The following is a 25,263-nucleotide window of genomic DNA, read 5'->3' as shown; positions in this document are numbered from 1 at the left end:
TCTCTGCTTGACGGTGTCTCCTGACGTCAACTTTAATCATCTGATGAGCCCCGTTGCTCACGAGTTGGTTTGTTCTGGCGAAAGGATTATGGCCTTGGCAGCAATGCATGGACTAATGGGTCGTTGGGATGTAATCGCAGCAGCGCATGAGTTCTTGGCAAGGAGCTTTCTAGAGAACCCACTGAGTTGTCCTCTGATGGTAATAGAGGATCCAGTGACGGAGCAGCACGTATGTTCCTTCCCACTACTTAATTGGATGGCTGAACTGTTTTCGGATGATGACAGTGATTTCATGTTGGAGGCTGTGGCTGCATATTTTGCATATTCAGTTCTATCGTGAGATGCCATGGAGTTTATCTTACTTATTTAGGCACGTGCTTTTTATATTTTTGGACAGTGCCTTTTTTCGTGTGTGAACATTTTTTATATACGCCCCAGACCTATTGACTTATGTTTTCAAAGGTTGGAACAATTACGCTTGGCCACTATAAGCCGTCATATATACGTTTGGAGAATAGATTAAATCGTTATTATTGATCTCTGTTTTCAGGTTAAACCCCTTCCAGGTTCTGCCTTTACATGATTTTTGACAGTGCTCTGATCATTGGGGGGGGGGGGTGTCATATAGCTACTTCTTTTCTACATACTGTGTTAAGTTAGCATGAGTTTATTATAATGTTTGCACGCCGTTTTCATTCTTGCTTCACTTTTGCACACGACACATAATTGTTGTTTTAGCTTTCAACCCAGAAGAGCTTCGTAATTTACTAGAGAAATAATATGTTATTGCTCTAATATCAGTTTTGTTCTGCACTCTGTCTGTACAGCGAGTGCTGAAGGCTACATGGATAACTTAACCCAGTGTTGTTGTAAGGTCTGATCTTCGCACCCCTATAGACATAACACACATGCTGCTGCCAAAATCTGGCTCTAGGCGAGTTTTATATTGTTGTGCTGAACGCACAAAATACACACTTGATGTGCTTCGCATGCAGAGAGCTGGTGGAAGTTGATGTGATCCTCCTGCCACTGAGATTTTGAGGTATGCGCCCGCCCTGCTAAAACCCAAATGAGACCTTCATAGATATAAAATACTATGCTAAATAGGGAGGTTGTGAATTAGACATTGTTAATTTCTATGCATTCCAGCAGCTTAGTATGCTGTCTCCATTCGCCTTTTATGGACTAATAACTATGCTGATAACTTAGTTGCTTATAATATGTTTGCGTTTGAGAACCTTGCATTAGTTAACAAATATTTCAAACATGCACGTGTCCTCTTTTACTCCACGTTCTGGTTTGTGATGATTGCATAACGAAAGAGTGTTCATGTGTTCCACGATTCCTGAGGTACTCTAAGTTCATGTTCTGGTCTGTCTAAGCATTGGGAGTTTGTTATGACCAATGAGAAACTGTAGCTAGCTCGGTAAGGTGATTTTGGGTACTGAGGTGAGTTTTGGGCCATCCTAATTCACCGAGGTTCCAGGTCTCTATGCACAGTTCTGTAGGAGAACGGAATTCCCACTACAGGGGAGAATGGGTAGAGATTCTGTTACGATTGTGAATTGTTACGCCCCCAATGTGGATACGCCAGATATTTGGGGGGGGGGGGGAGATTTTAATGTAGCCTTGGTTCCTGCTCAGGATAGATCTGATGCGGCAGCACATTATAATAACAGGTCCCGGGAAGTGCTGGAGGGCATAGTGGAAGAAGGGTGTCTGATAGATAGCTGGCGACACCTGCACCCAATGACAAGGGAGGGGACCCACTTTACATCCCACACAGGGACATGGGCAAGGCTGAATTATTGTCTGATATCTAAGGGGTTGGGAATTGGCATAGGTAATGCTACACATCTCGCCAGGACTTATTCTGACCATTGCCCTTTACATATTACACTCACTATGACTGGTTTTAATAGGCCCAGGCCCACCTGGAGACTACAGCCGACTACTTTGCTGGACTCAGTTTTCCAAACCGAACTGGAGGAGGAAATAAAGGATTTTTTTGTACGGAATAAAGGATCAGCAGACAGTGTGGAGGCTTTTAAAGTTACGATGCGTGGGTATTGTATTTCCAAAAGCTGTGGAGTATTGAGAGACATACAGCACTCATTGCGGAAGATGGAACAAGACCTGAAGGGGCTTGAAGGTCGTATGTTGAGTGGTGAAATGGGGTAGGTTCAGGAGGAGTTTAGGGCCAAATTTGGGAATATGAGGAAGAGGCTTCCAGGGAGGTTACATTTCGGGGGCGATACTGGGTGGCGCGTGGGGAGGGAGAGCGTCCGGGGAGGGCCTTGGCTGAGATAACTCGGAGCCCGCGCTTTTACACACAGGTACTCAAGATAGAGAAATCGGGGGGAGCGATCTGTCAGGACACCGGGGGTATCCTTGAAACCTTCACCTCAAACTATGCTGCATTATACACCACGCGAAGACAAGGGGAGGCGGAGCTTGAGGCTTTTATGGGGGATGTAGCGCTATGTTGGCTTAGCGGCGTCCATAGCCATCATGTTGTTGAAGAATGGGAAGGCAACAGGCTTAGATGGCATACCTGCCGAGTTTTATAAATGCTACATAAGATGATAGTGGCATATGCTGATGACACCCAACTGGTTGTCTCACTTGCGCAGACGGTGGAAGCCACTGCCACCAGTTTTAGGAACGGTCTTTCTGACGTAAAGAAGTGGATGAACATTCACTTCCTTAAGCTCAACACCGAAAAGACTGAGGTGATTGAGTTTGGCCAAAAATCGTCCATCTGGAGTCACCTATGGTGGCCTCCAGAGGCTGGCAGCTGCCCAGCCCCAGCTAATAAGGTCAGAAATCTAGGCTTTATAATGGACAAGGACCTCACCTGCACAGCACAAATCAGCCAGGTCACTTCGGCTTGCTTTTTCACACAGAAGATCCTCAGGAAAATTCTGCCCTACATACCATTCTTCCTGAGGAAAACTGTGGTGGGAGCACTGATTATGTCCAGGGTGGACAATTGTAACGCTCTGTACATAGGAGCCGGTGAAAGACAGCTCGCCAGGCTCCAGTCAAACCAGAATGCAGTGGCCAGGGTCCTGCTCGACCTCCCCAAACGACATCCCACCTCTAAAGCTATTCGGGAACTCCATTGGCTCCCGGTTAGGCGCAGAATCCAATTCAAGGCCATGTGCTTGGTGCATATATCTCCTTACGGAAACACTTCCAAGCAGCTCTCCAACCTTCTCCCCCGATATGTGCCGGAGCGTACACTCAGATCTAGCTCTCATGATCTAATCCAAATCCCTAGAATAAAGAGAGCTCGATGGGGCGGCAAATCCTTTTCCCATCAAGCCCCCAAGCTATGGAACAGTTTGCCAACCCCACTCCGCTCAGAAAAGAGCATAGCTAAGTTCAGAAAGGCCTTGAAGACCTGGCTTTTTGTGATGCCCTAACCTATCTCTTCTTTCCTTCGTCCTACAGCGCCAAGACGCATGGCATAAGAGCGCAATAAAAATAATTCAGTCAAGTCAGTCAGTCATAGATATAATGGCGCCGGTCCTAAAGGAAGTCTTCGAAGAGTCCCTTGAAGTGGGAATACTCCCCCCCCCTCAATGAGAGAAGTGGTAATAACATCTTTATTAAAACCCGGTATATCTCACAGGGTTTGTGACTCTTATAGGCCATTATCGCTTATCAATTGCGATACCAAAATCTTAGCCAAGGTGTTAGCCATGCGACTGACTTTGCTTATGGATAAAATCATTCTTCCTGATCAGTCTGGGTTTGTCCCTTGTAGGGCTACTACATACAATTTGCGTATGTTATACTCTTTAATACAGACTGTGTCGCCACAATTTCCAGTTGATGCTGCCTTTTTAGATCCCTCCAAGGCCTTTGATTCTGTAGAGTGGGGATATATTTGGTGTCCTGCAGAGAATGGCATTCCCTAAGCTCTATATAACGTGGGTGCAATTGTTGATAGGGTGTTGATAAATGGTTATCTGTCTCCCGCTCACTCTATATCGCCTGGCACCCGGCAGGGGTGTCCGCTCTCCCCTTTACTTTTTGCCATTGCGATGGAGCCGTTGGCCTCCAGGCTGCGTCAGTTGCATCGGGACAGGGCGTTTCAGTGTTTCCAGTGGGAGATCCTGATTTCATTATATGCGGATGACGTCACACTATACATTAGAGAGCCGCAACAGAATATTAATCCCCTACTGCAGGAGTTCTTAGTCTTTGGACGCTTGTCGGGTATCAATATAAATTGGGAAAAGTCTCAATTTTTTCCGCTTACATCTGCGGTCACCAAATTTCAGGAGGCAAGCAACCACGACTTCAATAGACCATTGTCATGCAACCCTATGATAAGGGCGGATTTGACATCCCAGATTTTTAAATATATTATATTAGTGCACAGGCACATTATGCGTATCATTGGATGAGAAGAAATATTTATTAAAAAAAGGGGGTCTAGGGGATAATCTTTACAGACCAAAAAATCTCCACACCCCTGGTGCAATACATATATAACAAAATAGGAGAAGATTGGTCAATTTCTGCTTGGATTCCGAGTGGAGGTACCAACGGACATAGCAGGGGCCTCAGTCACCGAGCAGTTGCCGGGTGAGGTGAGGCATACTCCCACAGAAGGCTGGGAAAAGAAGACTACATACCTATCTACCGCCTTACACAGATCAAATTTAGTTCTGGTAGGGTGGTTCATGACCACAAATGTATTTCATTCTTTGGTATTGTATTTAATTTTGTCATACACATTTCTTAATATTGCAGTAGCTTACCACCTTGTTTTAGGTCCTGACGAAAGCCGGTCATTGTCACCTTTACGGCTGAAACATGTTGACCTTACCTATTGCCAAAAGATAGTTATTTTTTCCTAAACTATCAGGTTGTATTTTAAATCATGACATCTGGACGATCCTGAATAAACATATTTTACGCCCTGATAGTCATGTTTAGGTCTCGCCTCTCAATGCGCATGCGCATTGAGCGGAGCGAGACTATAGGGGCTTAAACAGACCTTACCTAGACTGGCGATTTGATGCTGTGCCCGTGCGCTTTTAGGTCAATGCGTAAGCGCATTGACCTAAAATGCGCGTGCACAGCATCAAATTGCCAGCCATCTGTTGCCCAGCTTGGTGCCGCTCCACCCCCTGCCGGATCAAAGGCTTTCACGGCCGGCCGTGCTTTCAGTTTCACGGCCGCCATTTAACTTGTTTGACTTGTTAATCCGTGCTTCGCCGCTCCCCTGCTCCCCCCCCCCCACACACACACACAATGCCGAGCTTGATTTTAATTATATCATTTCGCCAATGCTTGTTTTTGACATTGTTGTGTTTGTACGTTTGAAACCCAAGTATGGAGTTTGCCAATCTGTATTGCCAGAACGCATGCCTTCATTTCAACCACCACCTCCCGCCCGTCGCTCTGATATTCATATGTTCACACTGATTTATGATTTTTTTTACATTTACTTGAAATGTTTTGTTTTTGGCGCTCGTGTTTTCAGTAGCTAATAAAGAAAGTTGCTCACATTTCTTCTTTCATCTCCAACCTACCACTTCTCCGTGTTGCTGCCTTTCGTTGCCTCCCTGTTGCTCACGCACCACACAATGCCGAGAGCTTGTCCCCACCCCTCCTCCATCTTTAAACACTTCCTTTGCTGCCCCCGCCCCATACCCCTCCATACCGTCACCATTGGACTCGTGCTTTCACTCGCTCCCTTTCTCCTCCCACCCAGCATGTTTCTGTCTTGCTGCCCCCGCCCCACACCTCTCCCCACCACTAACGCTGGTTTAAAAGGTAGGCTCCTTTCGGCGTTTTATTTATTAACATTGTTGTGCTTGTACGTTTGAAACCCAAGTATGGAGTTTCCCATTCAGTCTTGCCAGAACGCATGCCTTCATTTTACTGACCACCTCCCGCCCGTCGTTCTAACTACTATTCATATGTTCACACTGATTTATGATTTTTTTTAAATTTACTTGAAATGTTTTGTTTGTGGCGCTCGTGTTTTCAGTAGCTAATAAAGAAAGTTGCTCACATTTCTTATTTCATCTCCAACCTACCACTTCTCCGTGTTGCTGCCTTTCGTCGCCTCCCTGTTGCTCACGCACCACGCAATGCCGATAGCTTGTTTCTCCCGTCCTCCATTCGCCCCCCTCCCGCTGTTCACTGTTGATCGAACTTGCTTTACTGCCCAAGCCTTACATCTCCCAACTCCTCTTCCATCTTAAGCCACTTCCTTTGCCACTGTTTCCTGAGTGCGGTTCGCTTGTTTTGATTGGTGTTTCTTTACGGTTATGTCTGACTAAATCTATAGGTATCCTGTTCAATATAACTTTCTGCATCAATTGTTAGCCAGCAATCTTCATACCTGGCTTCTTGATGTGATGGTAAGCTTTGCCTGGTTAATGAGAACACTTCATTTAGGCGGCGGGTATCCTCGACTATAATGTTCAAGGCTACAAAGTATTAGGTGGCGAGTGTCCTTTGCTATACTGTACTGTATAAGGCTGCAACGTATCTGTGTTGAGACTAATAGTTCACTTTCCTATCTTTGATCCTTAATTTTGATATCGTTCGCCAACTGTTCCTGTGTAAATGATTGTGTGGATGCTCAACTGTAACACTTGTAAGGGGTGCCCTATTGTAAACAGTGCGGTGAATACTATAGAAATATCGCATCCGTTCAGTATGTTGTGAAACAGATCATCATCATGTTTAAGTCCTGCATGCTTTTTTTTGCGGTTGATGTAGTTTAAGTCAGTTTTGTCGAAGAAGGTGTAAATATGCACTTTCTCTGCCACAAAAATGGATAACATAGCTTGAGCAGCAGCAATCTGCTTTGGACTAAAGTCTGAGCACTAACTTTTTTCATCAATTACTCCAAATTACTGTAGCGCATTCTTATGTTCTCTGCATGTCGTATGGTTATTTTTGCTGAGATATTTGGTTGTGGTTCAAGACGTAGTTTGTGCGTGTGGGCAGCTGCAATGATGATGCAGTAGGTACCACTTCGTCATGATAGCTCTGTCTCCAGAATTCTTCCTGAAGCTATATTCATGCGTAATGGGGGAGGTACCCTCTTGCAGTGTAAACACTTCCTTCAGTGACCTGCTCCCCCTTCCTCTGACATTCTGACTCTGCAGTGATAATCCTTTTCCATTTAAGGCTCAGCAGGAGCTAACATTTTACTGATACTCTTCAATAACATAGCGAGTATTGAGCCAAAGCTGAACTCTGGGGAAAACAACAAGGCACTACTACCTCTGTCAGAGCCTCCCTCTTGTTGTTTCCATCTACCTTTCCCCCTTTTCCTACGCCTCTTCATCCTAAATTCACTGCCCCCTCCTCTGCCTCCTGACGCTACCATCACTACCTGTTTCATCTGCCCTCTTCCAACTTTTTGTTTTTCCTCTTTCTTCTGCCTACTACTGACATCATATACAGCCTTTCTATCTCTTTCTCATAGAATAGATAAATGTTGTAGTGAAATGCCAAAATAAAGTGCCACTGTGAAGTATTTGTACAATGTTTTTGTACATTAATTTATTTGACGTTTGTTGCTTTTCGCATGCTCCTAGTGTTTGTTTACTGTCAGGGGCTAGTGGTGGACAGAGAATGAGACCAGAGCACTGTTTGTCTACAGTTCAGTTTTTTTATTAAGTTTTACTCTTAAGTAGGGATTTTGTAACCGTCCTTCCTTCTTGGGGTTGTTTCTGGTTGCAGGGAACGTCAGGGTTTGGTCCGATGTCCCGGTTCTTGTGGCCTCAGGGAAAAGAGAAAACAAACGGGTTTTACTGATCTGCTCTCAGTTTTAAGTGTAGTGCTACCTTCACCAAATTAAAGAAAAAGGGGGTGTGTTTTAGTGCAAGGGTCACCGCTGGGCCTCCCGCCTCCCCGACCTTGCTACCTCCCACCTCCCCAAACACCCCACCAGAATGCCCCTTTTAACAGCACTTGCCTTGGGCTGTGGCCCGACTCTCGGACCACAGCAGCAGGATCCGTGGCGTCTTCTCCCTTCAGCCCACCGGGTATGGAAGCAGTGTCGGGAACGTCGCTCAGTAGCACTCGCAGTGCACTCTCCTCTCTCCGAGTCTCCTCTGCCTCCGGGTGTTCTGCAGCCGCCTCCGCTCTCACACTCTCCTCTCTTCTGATCTCCTCTGCCTCCGCTCTCACGCTCTCCGCTCTTCGGATCTCCTCTGTCTCCGCTCTCACGCTCTCCGCTTTTCGTATCTCCTCTGTCTCCGCTCTCACGCTCTCCACTCTTCGGATCTCCTCTGCCTCCGGGTGCTCCGCAGCCTCCTCTCCGACCTCGCACACCGTCCGTTCCACGCCTCTTCCTCTTATCCTTCCTGGTTCCGCCGGCTGACGGGACTCCTCCCCCTTCCGCTGTTCAACTATTAGACCGCGGCTGTTGACTTCCTGGTTCTGTGTTCTTGGCAACCAGGAAGCGGTGTTTCTTTCTTCCTCGTCCGCTTCGGAGTGCTCCAGCCGCTCCTCCTCCCCACATTTACCCATCTTGAAAATCAAGCCACAGTAGCGAATAAATTGCGCACACACACAACACACAATCCAAAACACACAACACACACACAACTCAAAAGACAAACACAAACCCACACACACAACCACGCACAACTAAACACACACAAAACACCAAACACACAAAACACCACACACAAACCACACACCCCCCACACACACACAACAGCACACACAAAAAAATAAAACACAGACCAGCACACACACAATTCCCCACACACACCACACAAACCACCCCCCACACAACCCCCACACCCAAACCCACAAACAACCCCTCACACACACAACCCCCACACACACACAACCCCCCATACACACAACCCCCCACACACACAACCCCCCCACACACACAACACACACACAACCCCTACACACACACAACCCCACTCACCCCCCACATACCCACCCCATCCCCCCACACACACAAACACCCCACACACACCCAACACACCCACTCCCATACCCCCACACACACCCACCCACAACATCACTATGCGCTACCACAGCATCACTGAACGCCACAGCATCACTCGCCACCACAACAACTGGCACTTCTTGGGTTGCCTTGTCCTACAGCCAAATTCGAACTGTTCTGAACTAGAGCCTCATTATTTTCAAAATTTTGCAGTAAAACGATCAAAGAGGTACTAACTTAATTTCGACATCATTATTGAAGTGCAGTTTATCTGGTCTTCCTCAGTACTTCGTACATCTCTCTAGAGATGTTGCCTAACGACCAGAGCTGCCATCTAAGTCACGTACATACAAAACATGTTGCATTACAAATGCTATAGGTGTCACATTCGCGAAAGTTATAACTATTGGCATTGTAAATGACAAAGCTATCAATTTAGATATTTTAAAAACCAACACATAAATAAAATATTTGTCATTTACAACACCAATAGCTCCGACTTTTCTACTGTGAGGCCTATTGCATTTCCAATGCTTGTTAGTTATTACACTCACTTTGAACTGCACATCACCAGCACTAACATATTTTGAGAACACTTTGGCTGAGTTCATCAGGAGAGAGAGGTCGTGTGCCGGAACAGTTCGCCTATGGGCAGCATTGGTGACACAGACTTCACTCCGACGGTTCCCAGAGGACGATGCTCCGCCAGAGTGGTGGGCTGATGGGATCTGTTCATAAGCCTAGTGCTCATCAAATTATCTGTGTTTGATGGACTTTTCTTCTGAGCATATGAATTAGGTTTGACAAATTGACCAATCTTCTCCTATTTTGTTATATATCATTGGATGAGACCCACGCCATACATGTCTGAATTGGCTACTGTGGCTTGGCTGGCACATCCTCTTCAATTGAGTGGTAATATTCATGGACCTGTCCGTGCCATAGAGACACAATTCACGACTGTCACTAGTACGGTGGATGCCTGGAGATGCATGGCGGATCATTTGGAGTCCCAATTATTATACACACCGCAGCTCCCCTTAAAATATCACCCCAGTGTAGTTCTGCTTCAGGAGAAGGGGTTCCGGGCTTTGTGTAAGCGGCTTCATATTCATACTTGGGGGGGACCTATTTCAGGATGGTTTGTTCTGCTACATGGAGCAATTGTTCCGGGAGATGCACCCCACGCCCTTAGATGTCTTTTTGTATGCTAGATTGAGGCAAGGAAAGAGAGTGGTCATTCCAGACTTCCCTCATGAACCGGAGACTTTTAGTTCGCTACATTACATGTTTTGCTCTCCAGATGGGAAACATATGGTATCAGGGCTGTATAGGTGCATACGTATGCATCGTCAGGGTATAGAGGGTTCAGCACGCAAACACTGGAGTGAGGATTTGGGAGTAGAGGTGACAGATGATCAATGGAGTTACTGCTGCAAGATAACGGAAAATATATCGGCTAGTCGTAGGTTTAAAGTAATACATTACAAATTTTTACAGCGAGTATATTATACACCTGCCAGGAAGTTCAGGTTTCAGTTGTCGGATAATTACAGATGTGATAGGTGTTTGGAGTCCTGGAGCAGGTTTCCTGCATTTAGCATGGAAGTGTCCGAGGGTGTGGGACTATTTTTGTGATGCACCCATGGAGACTGTTGCATAATATTATCATCATATTGCACATGTGATTTTATGAATGTCAAGCTGTGTGGTTCTGTATTTTTATATGGTACTGAAAACGTCGTAAATAAAATATATTAAAAAAAATCTAAATGAAAATTGCAAGAGTTTTTATAAAGGGTTCATATTGGGCTCATTTGATTGTGATCAGCATTGCACAGTATTTTCCTGCTGCAATTCTTCGACCTGGTATTGCCTGATGGACGGAAAGGGATATTACTGAAACTTGGGGAGGGGGTACAGGTGCAGACTAAGTGTATTTTAGAAAAGCAGATGGGCTGGGCAGGATACAAGTTGCAAGGGATTGTGGGGGGTGGTCTGCTTCTTGTCAATCATTTTCATGGACTACTGACATGTGACTGCCAATTGTGATGCACCTTCTTTCCTGCAAAAACAAAGCGCTAAAGGTACTCACTTGAAAGAGAAGAAGGAAAAATATCTCTGCCAGTGGAAAATATTGCATAGCCTTTCTAGTGAACCACAAAATATGACATGTTCCTGAAATGGAAAACTGGCTGGTGTTCTGCGAGTAGGGTTGCATAAATAATCAAACAGGGACAACACCAACTAAGAACCAGGATAAGATGACAACAGTAATAAACAGAACCAAAGTTTAGGAATGTGTGACAAGAAGCATATAGTGACAAGTTGCAGAAGGCTGACTGAGCACGGGAACTTGTTTGAAATTTAGATAACAATTATAGTGTGTACCTAGAAACTTAATTCTGTTACTTTTTAAAGTAATTGTATGATTAAAGAGAGATACTGTGACCATTTTTGCACCATCGGGAGTTCATGTGCGTACAAAAGGAGGGTAGCTGTTCCTAAAAAAAAAAAAAAAAAAGGAGTAAAAAGGGGGATGGGGGACGTTTGGAATGAAATGTTGTCAGTGAAATCTTTCTTATTGGAAGATAGAGCCCTCACACAGCCAAATGGGTGTCATGCTTCATCATAGAGCTTTGCTCCTCATAGGACCGGCGCTGCAATGCCCCACGAGAACCACAATAGGGCTCTTTGTCGGGGATCTTCTTTTTTTTTGCTGTTATGATGAGTGAGGAAATTCGAAGGGGGGGGGGGGTAGTGTGTATAGTAAGATGTGTTTTAAAACTACCTAAGGAGTACCTTTTTTTTTTTTTAAGTGGTCCCTTTGGCAGGCCCAAAAACAAACATGTGGGTGCCGTCAGTGGATATTATGAACCGTGACAGCCTCACAGTGTATCTAATGAGGCCAACAGGTTTCACGCCTGAGTGGTCCAGAAGGGATCCATGGTGTTTCTTCAGGACTGAAAAGGGACATATCCCTACCCTACACCCTGTGACCAGGATTTCAATGAGGTTTAGAGAAAGCTAAATGTGAGCTGTACCTAAGTGCATGTTGAATTACAAACTAAAGTCCAAACTCCAACATTAAAGAACATAAAGAAATAATACACACATATGTAACCAGTTTCATGTGTATTCTGTAGCTTGTAGGAGACATATAGGTAGGTACTTCTCATAGCCAAGTTTACTATGACCTGCTTTCCACAAATGAACAGAGAACATGCTAGGAGCACAAACGCCGCTGCTTTTTAGGTCTCACCAACGTAGCGAGTAAGTGCTGCTCAGGAGGGACCTCTTGGCATCGCTCTGTGCTTTCTTGGAAACTCGTGCATGTTTTGCACTGTTTTCAATGAGTACTCGTGCATGCAGAGCATTTGCCTTGCGGGAGCAAACCGCGGCGCCATCTGTTTGCAATTATAGCGCCTTGCTGCTCGCTCCCGCAAGGAAAGCGCTCTGCATGCACGGGTACTCTTTAACCTTAGCGGCCGCGGAGCTGCGCTGGCCTTTCAGCGCTTGTTGTTGCTTTGTGCTCAGTTAAAGGGCGGGGCAGGCAATCCGGGTACGTTTCCTAATCCCTAAGCCATTATTGCGTGGGTATTTCCCAGCTTTAACATTATATTATTATTATTATTATTATTATTATTTATATTTATATATTGCGCAGCTATGCCCAATGGGCGTCAAGGCGCCTAATCCAAATAGCAACTGTGAGCGGATAGAAACAGAGCCTACTGGTATGCATTGATAAAAAGCCAAGTTTTCAATGACTTCCTAAAGAGGTCAAGGGAGGGCAGTATTTTGATTTCCAGGGGGAGTGAATTCCACATCAGAGGTGCCAGTATGGAAAAAGCTTTGCTTCCCCATCTAGCCTTCTTGGCTCTGGGAATTACCAGTTGATTAAGCTCACTGGATCGTAGACATCTACTCGGAACGTATCTAGAGAGTAGCGATCCAAGGGCATCAGCCGGGCCTGCAGTTAAAGCCTTATATGTAAGGCAGAGGAGTTTAAAAGTAATCCTTGAGGGGATGGGGAGCCAGTGGAGGTTCTTCCTCGCTAAGGTCATAGATGCCAACCAGGGCAAAGCGAGAGCAAACCGCGCTGCCGCGTTTTGTATGACCTGCAGACGCTGAAGCAAGCCCTAATATATTTTGCACGTGGGATGTGCGCCTGTCTTGGTGTGGGGTGTCAACCATAGATACAGGATTTGAGCATGTACCTGTGAAATCCCGCTACTCCAGCATATTTTCCCTCGTCGGTTCGAGAGCATCCTGTCTCCTTAAATTAGCATGTTGTTCACTGGCGTCCTCCACCCAGGGGCAGACAGTGACGAACAGATCAGGCGCTGGTGGCCACGTCAGAGCTCATGGTGGGAAATTGTCGATGTCTACCAGCTGCTTCCTCTCCCCGCCCAAGGCCCTGGCCTGCGAACTTGTTGAGCTGTAAACGTTTAGAGTCATGTTGTATGCCTGTTGCCCCCGTAATGGCGTTGTTAGCGTGTGTGTTTGCATGTAGGTGGAGGGCTGAAAGAAAGGCAGTGCTTCATTTGCCGGAAACCAAGGCTGTCATATCTTGACATCACCTCCTGCCTCCGTTTTTCCCCACCTCTGCCTATCTCAGTCTCACTCTTACAGGTTCTTTTTCTTCCCTGCTCTCTCCCGTTGTCACTGTTTTTCCTTTCTTTTTCCAACACATTTTTCTGCCTTTCGCTCTCCTGCTAAGTATCAAGGTCTAACGATGAGTAATAGGGCCTACCCCACAAAAAAAAACGAGGTAAGGGGTAAACAAGGGTCCTGGAAGTAAATGCAGGAGTTGCTGAGTTGCTGCAGCACTCCCATTTTAACCATTCAGTAGTTTTGAAGAAGAGTGAGCAATAAATACGCGTTTTGTTTTCATCTTCTTTGGATACTAAGTTGGCACATTGTCTTTTTTAGTCTTATTAGGCTAATAGAATGTTAATGACTGTAAAGATTTGTTAAAGAAGTAGCAAGAAAAGACCAGTCAAATTCTGTACTATTGGTCACAACTGTGTAACAGTCTGAAAAAGCAAATGCTTTTATTGGCTACATCTTTATCTGTGCTACTAAGTTTGGAAACGTACACAAATGTTTCCATTGTTATAAATCTTAATTACGAAGCGAGAATCAGCTCTTATTCATCTGGTGAAATTGCATTGTATTCGTGAGCAACGTTTTGTGATCAAACCAGAAATTCGAGAGGGGGGTTGAAATGGAAAGTGCTTCTGAAATGCAAGTGGGCTTGAGGGACAGCCATTCCTCTCTCAATCATAAACAATGTCATGCCTGGCATGAGACGAACACTGCCCAAGCCTACTGTCCTTGGGCAGTAACAGCAGCCCGGTTGGAAACCATGACTTGATAAGTTGATTGATTCTGGCCCACCCTAATGGGGTTTGCCTAATTTCACGCAGCCCGTCCGCCCCCTCTATCACTGGTGGACAGCTTACAGTCTGGTGGCAGAAGATGTGTTCAAATGCTCCAATAAATTCCATTGGAGAAACTCACTCCCTGAAATCCCAATGGGAATTCTCGTTGAATAGTTGCAAATAAGAAAACATTGACCTACTACAATGGCATCTTGGAAGTGATCGTTGGTTTTTGATCATTATATTGTCTTATTTTACTTTTGGGGGCTCCCTTCATTTCTTTTTTTTTTAGTGAGCACATATGTATGTTAATGTCCAAATTGTGGCTGAAAATCTTCTATAGAAACCACTTATAAGGGCAGGGAAGGATGGTAGTGGTTAGTCAGTCAGTATTTGAGGTGCAATTTGTAGAGGATGGCAGGGGGGCTAATTGGAGATACTCATTATCCGAATATTTGCCACGTGGCCCCGCCTTTAGACTTGCTTGATATTTCAACCCAAAAGTGTTTGCGTATATGTAGTTTAAACGTACAGGCCTCGTATCGTATTATTAGTCTGAACTTCATTGACTAGGGGAGGTATAGCTAAATGTTTAAAATAGAAGAGTAAATCTAATTCAGTACCTAGTCAAATAATGGTCTTGTTTTATTTCTGCTTTAACAAAATCAGACCTGCGTAGATTAGAAGAACAGTGGCACTTATCGTAAAAAGCAATGATATCTGATTGATTAGACAATACAAATTGTATTACTTACTGATCGGTACTTAGATGTTTGAATTCTTGAAAGTGGCTTTTACCTCTGTGAAATCATCCAGAATCTTCGGCTGTCTGAGCTACATACACTGCTTGCCTGATAATGCGCTGCTAAGGCTGTTGCCTCCTGGGAAAAAATATCCCAAACCCCTCTTAGTGGGGTGGCAGTTTCCCCCCACGGGGTACGCCATTGCAACTTCACTCTTATATGTATGAGTGGCCTGTAGGTGGGGTGGCAGGCTACTCCCTACTAGTAATGCCATTGCACATCAAATTCTGACAGAGTTGTAAACACCATGGAATTCATGAGAATAGCAGAGCCAGGGGTCTGACTTAGTTTTAAGACCACATGTCATAGGCTGAGCTAGCAAGCTAAATCGTAATTTCAAAGCTGAAATACATCAGATATCTGCCACATAATATAGCAAAGGCAAAAGTGGTGCAGATAAGCCTGATAATGCTTTAATACATGACGGGACAGCACCCTGAATAATGTACGGCACGACTAACCACTTATAAGAAGCCAAAGGTGTGACCTATTGGCTATGCCAATGCTTGTCGATCAGGCAAGTGACATAATCGCGATAAGAGGCACCATTAGGACAAGACATACATACATACATACATACATACATATAGCTAACCATCAACCAAATCCATATTGTATCCTAGCTATGGGTCAGGTAGAGATCTTAAGCTGCTGGTGTCTTGGTAAATGCACCTTAGATCAAGGTAGAGAACCTCATCTAAACGGCGGCTCAATCTACAAATACAAACCGGCTTGAATAGTTAAACAGGCCCCCTTCACTCTTTTCTTTAGAACCAGCAACCCTACTTTTGTACGTATACTTCTAGATAGGCGCAAAGGTGCTGGACCCTGAAAGGCTCCTAGTCTGCTCTTCTTTTGACCGATTGAACACTTCATGTGCACAAATTTTTAGAGCACAAGAAACCTGCTTCATGATTGTAGTTCCACAGTACCTGAATCTTTTACTGATTCACATTCTCTGAATATTCCTCATCAGGCTGTTTTAACAAGCATCTACAACTCCAGCCCGGACACCTAATTGTCTTTGCTGTGAATAGGCTTCAAGTTTCACTCCTGAAGGAGTTGTCAAATTTCAAAAGCAAAATGCATATTAGTCTAATCAGTATTTACCTCACTTGTATGACAGATGAGGAGAATGTTAATCAATTAAAGATGCCATAAACTGACAATTAAAGTTACAGCTAACTTTTGTGTGCCCTCTGTTTGATCCTTCACAGATTTACATGGTATAGAAAACGTACAAGTCCGTGGGTGCACCATGGGAAAGTTGATTGCAACGCCTGAATGAAAGACCAACTTCAGCCTATCTGCATTTCTGCTCTTATAACCATTCAGAAATAAACAGGCTTTGCAAACACTTGTGGCCTCTTCTACAATTAAGCATTAAAAACCTGAAGAAATTTAGTAGGGTGTCAGACTGCAGCTGCTGTGCTGTGTCTCTGGTAAAGTCATCTGTGACTTCTAAAGGTTTGTTTGCTCTTTGGTGGCATATTTGGTTTTGCCCATTTAATATCTAAATTATCTTTTCACATAGAAAGGATGGCAAATGTTTTACTGCAGCTGTTGCAGGGCTCATAAAGAACAAAATGCCACATAGTTCATGTGAACATCTGGTGCTTCCCCCAGGAGCATTATGAATTCTGGGCGAGTCCCCAGAACCACTGTATATTTGAGAAACTTTGTAATTGCACTGACGCAATTAAACCACTGAATCGCACTCGCCCTTTTGACAAATGTAATGGTAATGAAAAAGGCTTACCTTTCTGTATGATAATTTAACTCAACTGTTAAAGTGGTGCATATACGAACTATGACTAACAAGTGATTGTCTATACTGAGGATATTGTTTAGCACACTGAAAAATAAAGTCTGTCAAATCTTATCAAAGAACCCTTTAAAACGGGTAGTGAAAAAAGAGAAGATTTTTATTCAATATCTGGTAGCAACAGGGAGTATAAGGATATTTATACAAGTGACTTGAAGGCAGGGCTCCTAAATGCATGGAATATTCAATAGCAATTGTTAGACCTGGCCATTTTTGCAGGTTTACCTCCAAACATTTTGCCTGCTATTTTTCTGACCCTGTTTTTGTTGGCTATAGGACTCTGGCACTTTACCACTGATGTTCAGTGCTAAAGTGAATATGCTCTCTGTGTAAATCTGTGATTATAATTGGTTATCCAAGATTGGCATATTTGATTTACTGGTAAGTCCCTAGTAAAGTGCACTGAGTGTGTCAGGGTCTGTAAATCAAATGCTACTAGTGGTCTTGCAGCACTGGTTGTGCCACCCACATATATAGCCCTGTAAATGTGTCTCATACCTGCCACTGCAGTGTCTGTGTGAGCAGTTTTAACCCCACTTGCCAGGCCTTAACCTTCCCTTTTCTTTACATGTAAGGCACACCTCATGTAGACCAAGGTACCCCCATGGGTAGGGTGCAGTGTACGTGAAACATAGGATATGGTCTGGTGTGTTGTACATGTCCGGATAGGGAAATACTGTGTATTTCGTTTTCAATGTTGAAAGGCTGTCTGTCCCATAGGTTAACATTGGGGTGCCTTGTAACATCTTACAAGTGTAACTTTCCACTAGGACAAGATAGAGAAATGGAGTTTAGGCTCTGTGAGCTCAGAATTTAATAACAGATCATTTCAGTAAAGGTGGTTTTTACATTGTGTGTTTGAAAAGGCCACTTTTAGAGAGTGTGCATGTTCTTGCTTTACCATTCTGTGTGCCTCTGCCTGTTTGTGTATTCACTGCATGGTTTTGTAGTGACAGGAGGTGCGGATGTGCATTCACTCTAGACCATTACTGAGGTGTGTCCTGCCTTGCCTGGGTGACTCATCACTAGGCTAAATAGACTTGGTCTGCATTTAGAGTGTTGAGAGATGTTTCGCTAGGACCTGAATAGGCTGCGTCTCCTTTGCACTATGCTGTCTTCAGGACAGAACTAGTTTGTACTGAGCTCAGAGACTCAGAAGCAAAGAGAACAATGAGAGAATGTGGTAGAAAGAGCAGGATTTTAGATCATATCTGGAAACAAGAGGACCCTGCCAAGAAGAAGTGTAAGGAACACTACTTTCCTGTGTGAGGGGTGGGTTGGCCTGCAGTTGCTGCTTCTATCTGTGGGAGAGGAATAGGACTGTTTCAATTTGCCCTGCTGTTAGATCCTGCTTGTGATGATCTCCAAGGGCTTGTGTCTCCTTGCCTCCTGTTTAGGAAGACTCAGGGATATCAAAGTCTTCAATGTGCTTCACTTCTTGGGAACTTTCTTGTGCTTTACTGTTTGGAAGTTTCGGTGTGCCTTACTTGCTAAAAAATTAATCCTCCGTGACCAAAGTGCTGGGTCGGTTTTCCCTGCCGGCTGTGTGCAGAGCCTGTGGCACTACCACCCAGTGCCATGTTGTGAGGCCCAAGGTAGGGGAAGATCTCAGTTCACCAGTGCGGCCGCTCATCAGCAGAGCCAGTGAGTAGACCCTGGTGTTGCCAGGCAACCAACGAGGCAGCTCAGAGATCCCGGCGTTGCCCGGCAATGACCCCAGAAGCCGTAAAAGTCCAGCAGTGTCCTGGGAGAAGAAGCAGAGTCCGCAGAGGACCCGCACAACAATAATCCAGCCCACCGAAGCCCCAGTGCGAAACAGAGCAGGGACGCTTCCCGTGTGCAGCAGCCTCGCCTCTGCCCGCGCCGCAGCACCAGCTGCACCTGATCAACGTGCCTCTGTGCACAAAAGAAGGAGTGGTGCTTTGTGAGGCAGCTCGTGGTCCGCCATGACCTGAGAGGGAGCCGAGTGAGTCCCTTCATCCCCCTCTTTGGAATACTGCTGGTGGCATTTTGTTCGGTTTGGCCACACTTGCTGTGATCGAGTCGGTGGCCCAATAACATGCTAAATCATCAGAGCACAGGAACGCAGTGCTCAGAAGTCTTTGGAGAAAAGGGACCTATACTTGTGGTAATCCTGGTCCTTTCCCTTCACTGCACGCTGTACTTGATTGTGATGAATGTCGCTTTGCTTCCTTTTCAAGACAGTAACAAGTTTCCTTCTTGCAGGATCTGTCTATTATGAGCAGTAGAAGTGGGTTTTATGACATAGGCAAACTAAAAGTGTTTACTATAATGCTCTGTGAGGATTATGACAATTGCCTAGTTGATCTGCAGCGGCTAGGCTGGTGAAGGTATCTAGATTCAGGAAGGCTAGAGCAGGGGGCAGAACCTTTGAGGTGGCCGCTGCCAAATTATGGAATCTGCTCCCGCTCGAGATTAGGCAAACCACGGAACTTCTCCCGTTTAGAAGAAAGATCAAAACCTGGCTGTTTCCTAAGTAACCTTTTGTTTGGTCATGCCCTGTCTGATACGTGTTAGGAATAGGTCTGGTCTCCCCCCCCCCCTCCCCCCACCCCTCAATAAGTAAGGTCCTTTTGAGTTGAAAATGTAAATCTCCTATTAGTGGTAACCCTGAAGATCCAGACTCAAAGTATATGCTACTTTGTTATTCTGAGTTGGTGGGTGTCAAATAAGAATTTGGACCCTGTTCCAGATAGCGCCTAATTCTATAGTCCCTGACCTCCTAGTTTACTTAAACATGGCCTGTCTATTTCACTGCAGTTTTCCTTGGTATACCAGCATGAACAATTGACAGGCTACCATTAACAGCAGAGAAATTATACACAAGTATTTTTGTGTTTTGACTAACTACCTTTTAATGTGAGGACCTTCTGATGAGCTCACAACATTTCAATCAACACTGTTGTGTCACTGCAGAGTGACAGGAGGGGCATATTTACGAACATCTGGTCACTAGAGGAGATGCCTTTTGCATTTGTATGTCTACTAAAAGAAAACAAAGGTACCTACCTGTAACAAAAATTCTGCAATATGAACATATTCTAACTTTACTTGCTTTGCATTATCCTGCAATTTAATGGATGTGCTACTAAAAGCATTTTTGTATTTGAATGAGGTTTTTGGGAGTGTGTTTACTCGTCAATTTGTCTTGACTTGAAACTCACTATGGCCCTAATTGTTGATGGCACTGCAACCTTTGTGCTGTAGTTATAATAGTAGTGCAAATGCAAGACTTTTACGTTATCAGAAAGAGGTTCAGACTTTGCATCTCTCTCGATGAACGTAGTGTAACACTGACTTGAAAATGTGTCCAATTTATGATTCTCTTTTTTCTTTAAAACGATAAAACATCTTTATACGTTTTGCTAGAATTGTCACCATTCTACACAAACTCTGCATTACAAGGAGATAACATTGGCTCTTAATATCAGGCTTGTGTCTATGTACACCTTAACAACAAAGAGTTGTTCAGCTAGGGACTTAACACTGGCTTTGTGACTGGAACCAGGTTAAAGTCAACTCTGCGAGGCTCAGCAACAGAAATGGGCAAGAAAGAAGCAAGGTTTGCTGAGACTCACAGAAACTAGAACACCCCTACAAGACTAATTTCTAGGAGCAAATGCTCCTCTCGATGAACTGGCAAATAAGAGTCAGAGACACAGAAATACTGTTGCAAAAAGCACCAAAACAAGCCACTTGGCTGGAAAATGATGTCAAATAAATATCAAGATCTTTCAGCAGCAAATAAATTGTAAGCTTCTCAAAAAGTATTTTAAGCAGCCATAGGCGCATACATCATTTCTAAGAAATGCAGCCAAAATGGAACACAGGAGGAGTGTGCAACCACTTACAATCAATCTCATACTCCTCTATCACTAAAGGGCGGGAGCAAAGTACAGCATTAAAATAGTTTGTGTGACTGATATTACACACTAGTGCAGCAACAGTCACATGACATGTAGGATGATGGGTATGATGTTAATAAAAGATGTGTGAAATGTACAACGAAAATTCCTTACAGCGGAGCACAGTGTGTCTATGATCACCAGACAAAATAAGATCCATGCATTGCAACCTTGCACCAGGAGGCTGCATTTCATTGGGTGAAATAAGAGGAAAAAAATAGTGCTCATGCTTCTTAGTGCAGACATGTATTCTCTTGAAGAGGGGAGTACATTTCTGCTCCCACAACTTCTGTAGATGAACGCTGACATTTTCATCTCTAATTCTGAAGCAGAAGAATGTACCCTCAGATGTCTGTGTCGGTTTCTCTTACATGATCCAGTAAAGGAATGGAAAAGACATCATTGGCAGCTTCTTCTACTAAGTTATACAGAACTCAAGTACATTTATCATTCAAGTTTGTCCCTTTAAATATTGCTCTAGTCATCCGATTGTGAAACCTCTAACTTCCTTTGGCATTGGCTCATTATTTGGCCCGGCAGGCTCTGGGAGGCATGCCATCTTCCTTGGGAGATGTGAAATGGCTAAGCATTGATCCAACTGATTATGGTCTGCGATGCATTTTAGATGAATAGGTTATGTCATGAGTTAACATCTCTGGTTGAAGCTCTGTAGCAAAAGCTACCTGATGTGGTCTGCTATTTATATTCAAAGGGGAGAAGCGCATTTTCCTTTGTCATTTGGACCTCAAAGTTAAATTTACACTTATGGAATGTGGCGTCTTGGTCTCAGAAGTCTTAAAAGATAAAAGGACAGAAAAGTACCACAAAGTACAGTAATACATTATGGACTTTGCAGATGATAAGATGGCAGTTTCTGATGATGTCTAATAAGGGCCTATTTGTGTTGTCGAAGGCAGTGAAGTTGACATAGAAAAAAACACCTTAGAAATTAGGTAGATGATTAGTACTATTAGATGCTTTACTGTTGTTTCCAAAACTGTTTGATATTTATCACCAGGGATTCATAGCCCTACAACAGGGAATGTACAACTCATTTCAATCTATCCAAATATCAGTGCTGGATAATGGCATTTATCTATCCAACCATCAATGCTTTTTCAAAATTAAATAAGTGTCCGACAACACATGTATAACAGAATGTGTACACTACCTTTCGGAGTCCAAGCTTTAAGGCAATTTCATCTACAATCACGGCCTTTGGGTCGTCCAGGAGCTCAAGGCTGTTTTGTGTTCCGATCTAGAATAACAATTTATTTTATTTAGAAGCTCAGTAGGATGTGGAGAAAAAAATGAAACTGAAAAGTCAAAAGCTGAGACACAATAGGCACAGGATTACATCTTAGTTATTTATGTAACATATTTCTATTCTTTTTTTGACGTCCTCTTGAACAGCACTCATTACTACTGGCACTATGAGATTCCACAGCTGTGGCAAATAAAACAAAAATTAGCTATCAAATAAGCACTTTATTTCAAAGGAGAAATTCTGGTCAGTCTGGGTCAGTCTGGACGCTTCTACCTACCAGAGCACACCTATTCAGGGTGCTGTTGCCGCCCTAAAGTAATCATTTACAATGGTACTGTATTTTACAGGTCCTGGAGATGCAGGAGAAAAGTGAAAGTCAGAAGAAAGGTGACAAAGAAATCTTTGGTCTTGCAGAAAGCAATTAAGACGAGAGATAGGCGCATTTCCTCAGGGAAAGCATTCCAGCTTCTTGGGGAAAAGTAGCAACAATCTGCTTGATAGTGTAGATATTTCAGTCACAGTCAGTGAGATTTCAGAAAGAGGCATGAATTGCTTTGGGTGTACTGAGAGACACCAAATACAGAGGGACCTATTCACAAAGGTAAACCTGCACATGTAAATTTACTACAAGGACATTTACTCTGATACTTTTGAGTAATTTTACTACTTTTGGCTACTCACCACTTACAAGTGTAAAATTACTCAAAAGTGTTGACTTGCTTGTCCCCATTCCCTGAAACAAGAGATGAAGTCAGTAAAAACATCAAATGCAACTGTAAAGTTACTTGTAGCTGTGATTTCATGACCACATTTGATGTTCTACACATTTGGGCGGATGTTCCCCAATAGGAAGGAGATCTTCCTATGGCAAAGCACAAAGAAAATTATTAAAAAGTTAAAAAAGAAAATAGAAAGAAAAATGTTTATGGCAAATATAATTAATTGTATTCATTGATTTGAAATTTAAAAACAATATGAACAATGTCACATCATTAATAACTTAATCTTAACCTAAAAATACAATTATATAGAATATAGTAAATTAAAATGAAATTCGTTTTCTGAAGTTTACATTTTTAAAAATCCAAACTAAGTTAAAAAAAAAATATTTTGTATTACAAGTTATGGAAAGTGAAGGGAATTTAATAAAAATTCATGATAATTACATACAAAATTAAAGAGGTTATTAAAATATATAGAAACAAAAGTTATGTATTTTTTTTACATTAAATGTATTTATATTTTGTAACTTTAAATACAGTAATTTAATTTAACATTAGTTCCTATGCTGATTTATTTGAACTCAATACCCATTATTTTTCGAATGGTGGGTGTTGCAGTACCAGTGGTTGGCCATGTGTGGTGCTAAACTTACTCAAGCTCTGAGTTGGAGCACAGTACTAGTGATTTTGATCTGTTATGGCTCTAATAATTATATAAGGGCAATATGTGAATCGGCCTACTCTTTGTGGGTGGGTGAATGTCCCTCCTTAACCACTCTTGAGCCCTTCTAAACCCTTCTTTTATTCTCCCCTAACCTCTTCTCTTTAGTTGTAAATGTCCTCCATTTTCAAGCCATTCCCTTCCGTCCCTCCCACATTTACTGCTACAGCATATACATATGTGTGCCGAGATCGCCAAACTTAAAAGGGGAAAGGTGGAGATACATGAATAGTATTGTTTTAGTACGTCAGTAGTACTATTGTAGTACTATATAATGCAGCTTATGAATACCCCCAGAGAGTTTGTCTGGAGTGTGATGGTCGACTAAGTTATACAACCTCAAATTATAGAGCAAATAAAGGCATTCGAGGTCTGAATGGATAGCCAGTGAAGATTTTAGGCTAGCCTCTCAAAGTGCCATTTCCTACATCTAAATGCAACCTGACAATAGCTTGAACAAAAGCAAAGTCAATGAATTTTGCATCAGTAAAAACCATGGCAAAAACATCCAGAGGGTTCATGGAGCTAAGTATGAAAAAAAGGTTTTTTTTTTTTTTTAGTAAAAAAAAAATATCTTTTTGAGCTGAGGAATGCATCTAACGTACCCATGCGTGCAGGTGACATTTCAATTTCTTAGTGTTCAAGGAGTCTGCCACACTCCAGTAAAGCATAGTGTCAACTGCATGTAAGTGGATGTTAATGCTCCTATCTGGTATATCGGATCTCAGGAAGGATAGCCTTGTAACACTCCACACATAATGAGATAGAGATGTAGACTTGGCAGTCTTGATCAGGTATGTTATACAGGAAACCAAAGAACCAATTCTATACCGTTCCAGTAGAGCTCTACCTGTAGTGTGCACAAATATTAAACGAGCCAGACCACCATGAAGTCAGGGAACAACAGAAGGAAAGAATTATTCAAATGATCCAGAATATGAACAGCCTTATTTAGGGCACACAGTATGATGGTTACATATTGCTTTTTAAGTTTAAATCCCAATTGATAAAGTTGTAGGAGGTAGCAATTCACTAAATCCAATGTTTATTGGAATTGACCACTTTTTCACGCAGCTAACTAAACACAGAAGCTTGGATACAGGAGGGGATTTAGAGTTATGTTAGGTCCAGATTATGGTTCTATTTAATAAATGTAGTTTTCCTGTGTTTTTAAACATGTGGGAAGATACCTTGGTCAAGAGATGTATTACTGATCTTAAGGTGGCCGGATGAAATTTAAATGAATACAGTTTTAGAAACTGGCCTGGCACAGCATTGTCTGAGATAATAGCTTGGTTGATGAGAAAATTAAAAAAATTGCTGACAGAATAAAAGGTTTTAATAATAATAGGTAGACATGGAGAATTATGAGACAGATCAATCAATCAATTAGGGTTTATAGAGCGCACGCTACTCACCTGGGACAAGTTTCAAGGTGCTGAGAGATGGGGGAGGGGAGGGTGGCGTGGGGAGAGGCGGGGGGTGTCGCAGATCCTCGAGGATCACTGAGTTCCATCAAAGAGCCAGGTCTTGAGGTCCTTTAGGAACTAGGGAGCAGTGCAGTCTGTCGGGCGTGGAGAGGGAGGGAATTCCATGCCTTGCCCGCAAGGAGGGAGAAATAGCGCTCTACTGCTCTGGTTTTCTTGCTCTGAGGCA

At 43.4% G+C, this 25,263-nt stretch overlaps 1 protein-coding gene across 1 annotated transcript in view; it reads right to left on the bottom strand.

The window, feature by feature from the left end:
- Positions 1–25,263, bottom strand: part of NPLOC4 (NPL4 homolog, ubiquitin recognition factor) — a 537,117-nt gene that overhangs the window by 217,859 nt on the left and 293,995 nt on the right. Inside the window, exon 9 of the mRNA XM_086931004.1 lies at positions 22,069–22,155. Coding sequence (XP_086787130.1) covers positions 22,069–22,155 — 87 coding nt within the window. The remainder of the gene's footprint in view (positions 1–22,068; positions 22,156–25,263) is intronic.

The sequence above is a fragment of the Lissotriton vulgaris genome, chromosome 7 (genome assembly GCF_964263255.1).
Source record: "Lissotriton vulgaris chromosome 7, aLisVul1.2, whole genome shotgun sequence".
NCBI lineage: Eukaryota > Metazoa > Chordata > Amphibia > Caudata > Salamandridae > Lissotriton > Lissotriton vulgaris.
This window is presented reverse-complemented; position numbering and strand designations above follow the sequence as displayed.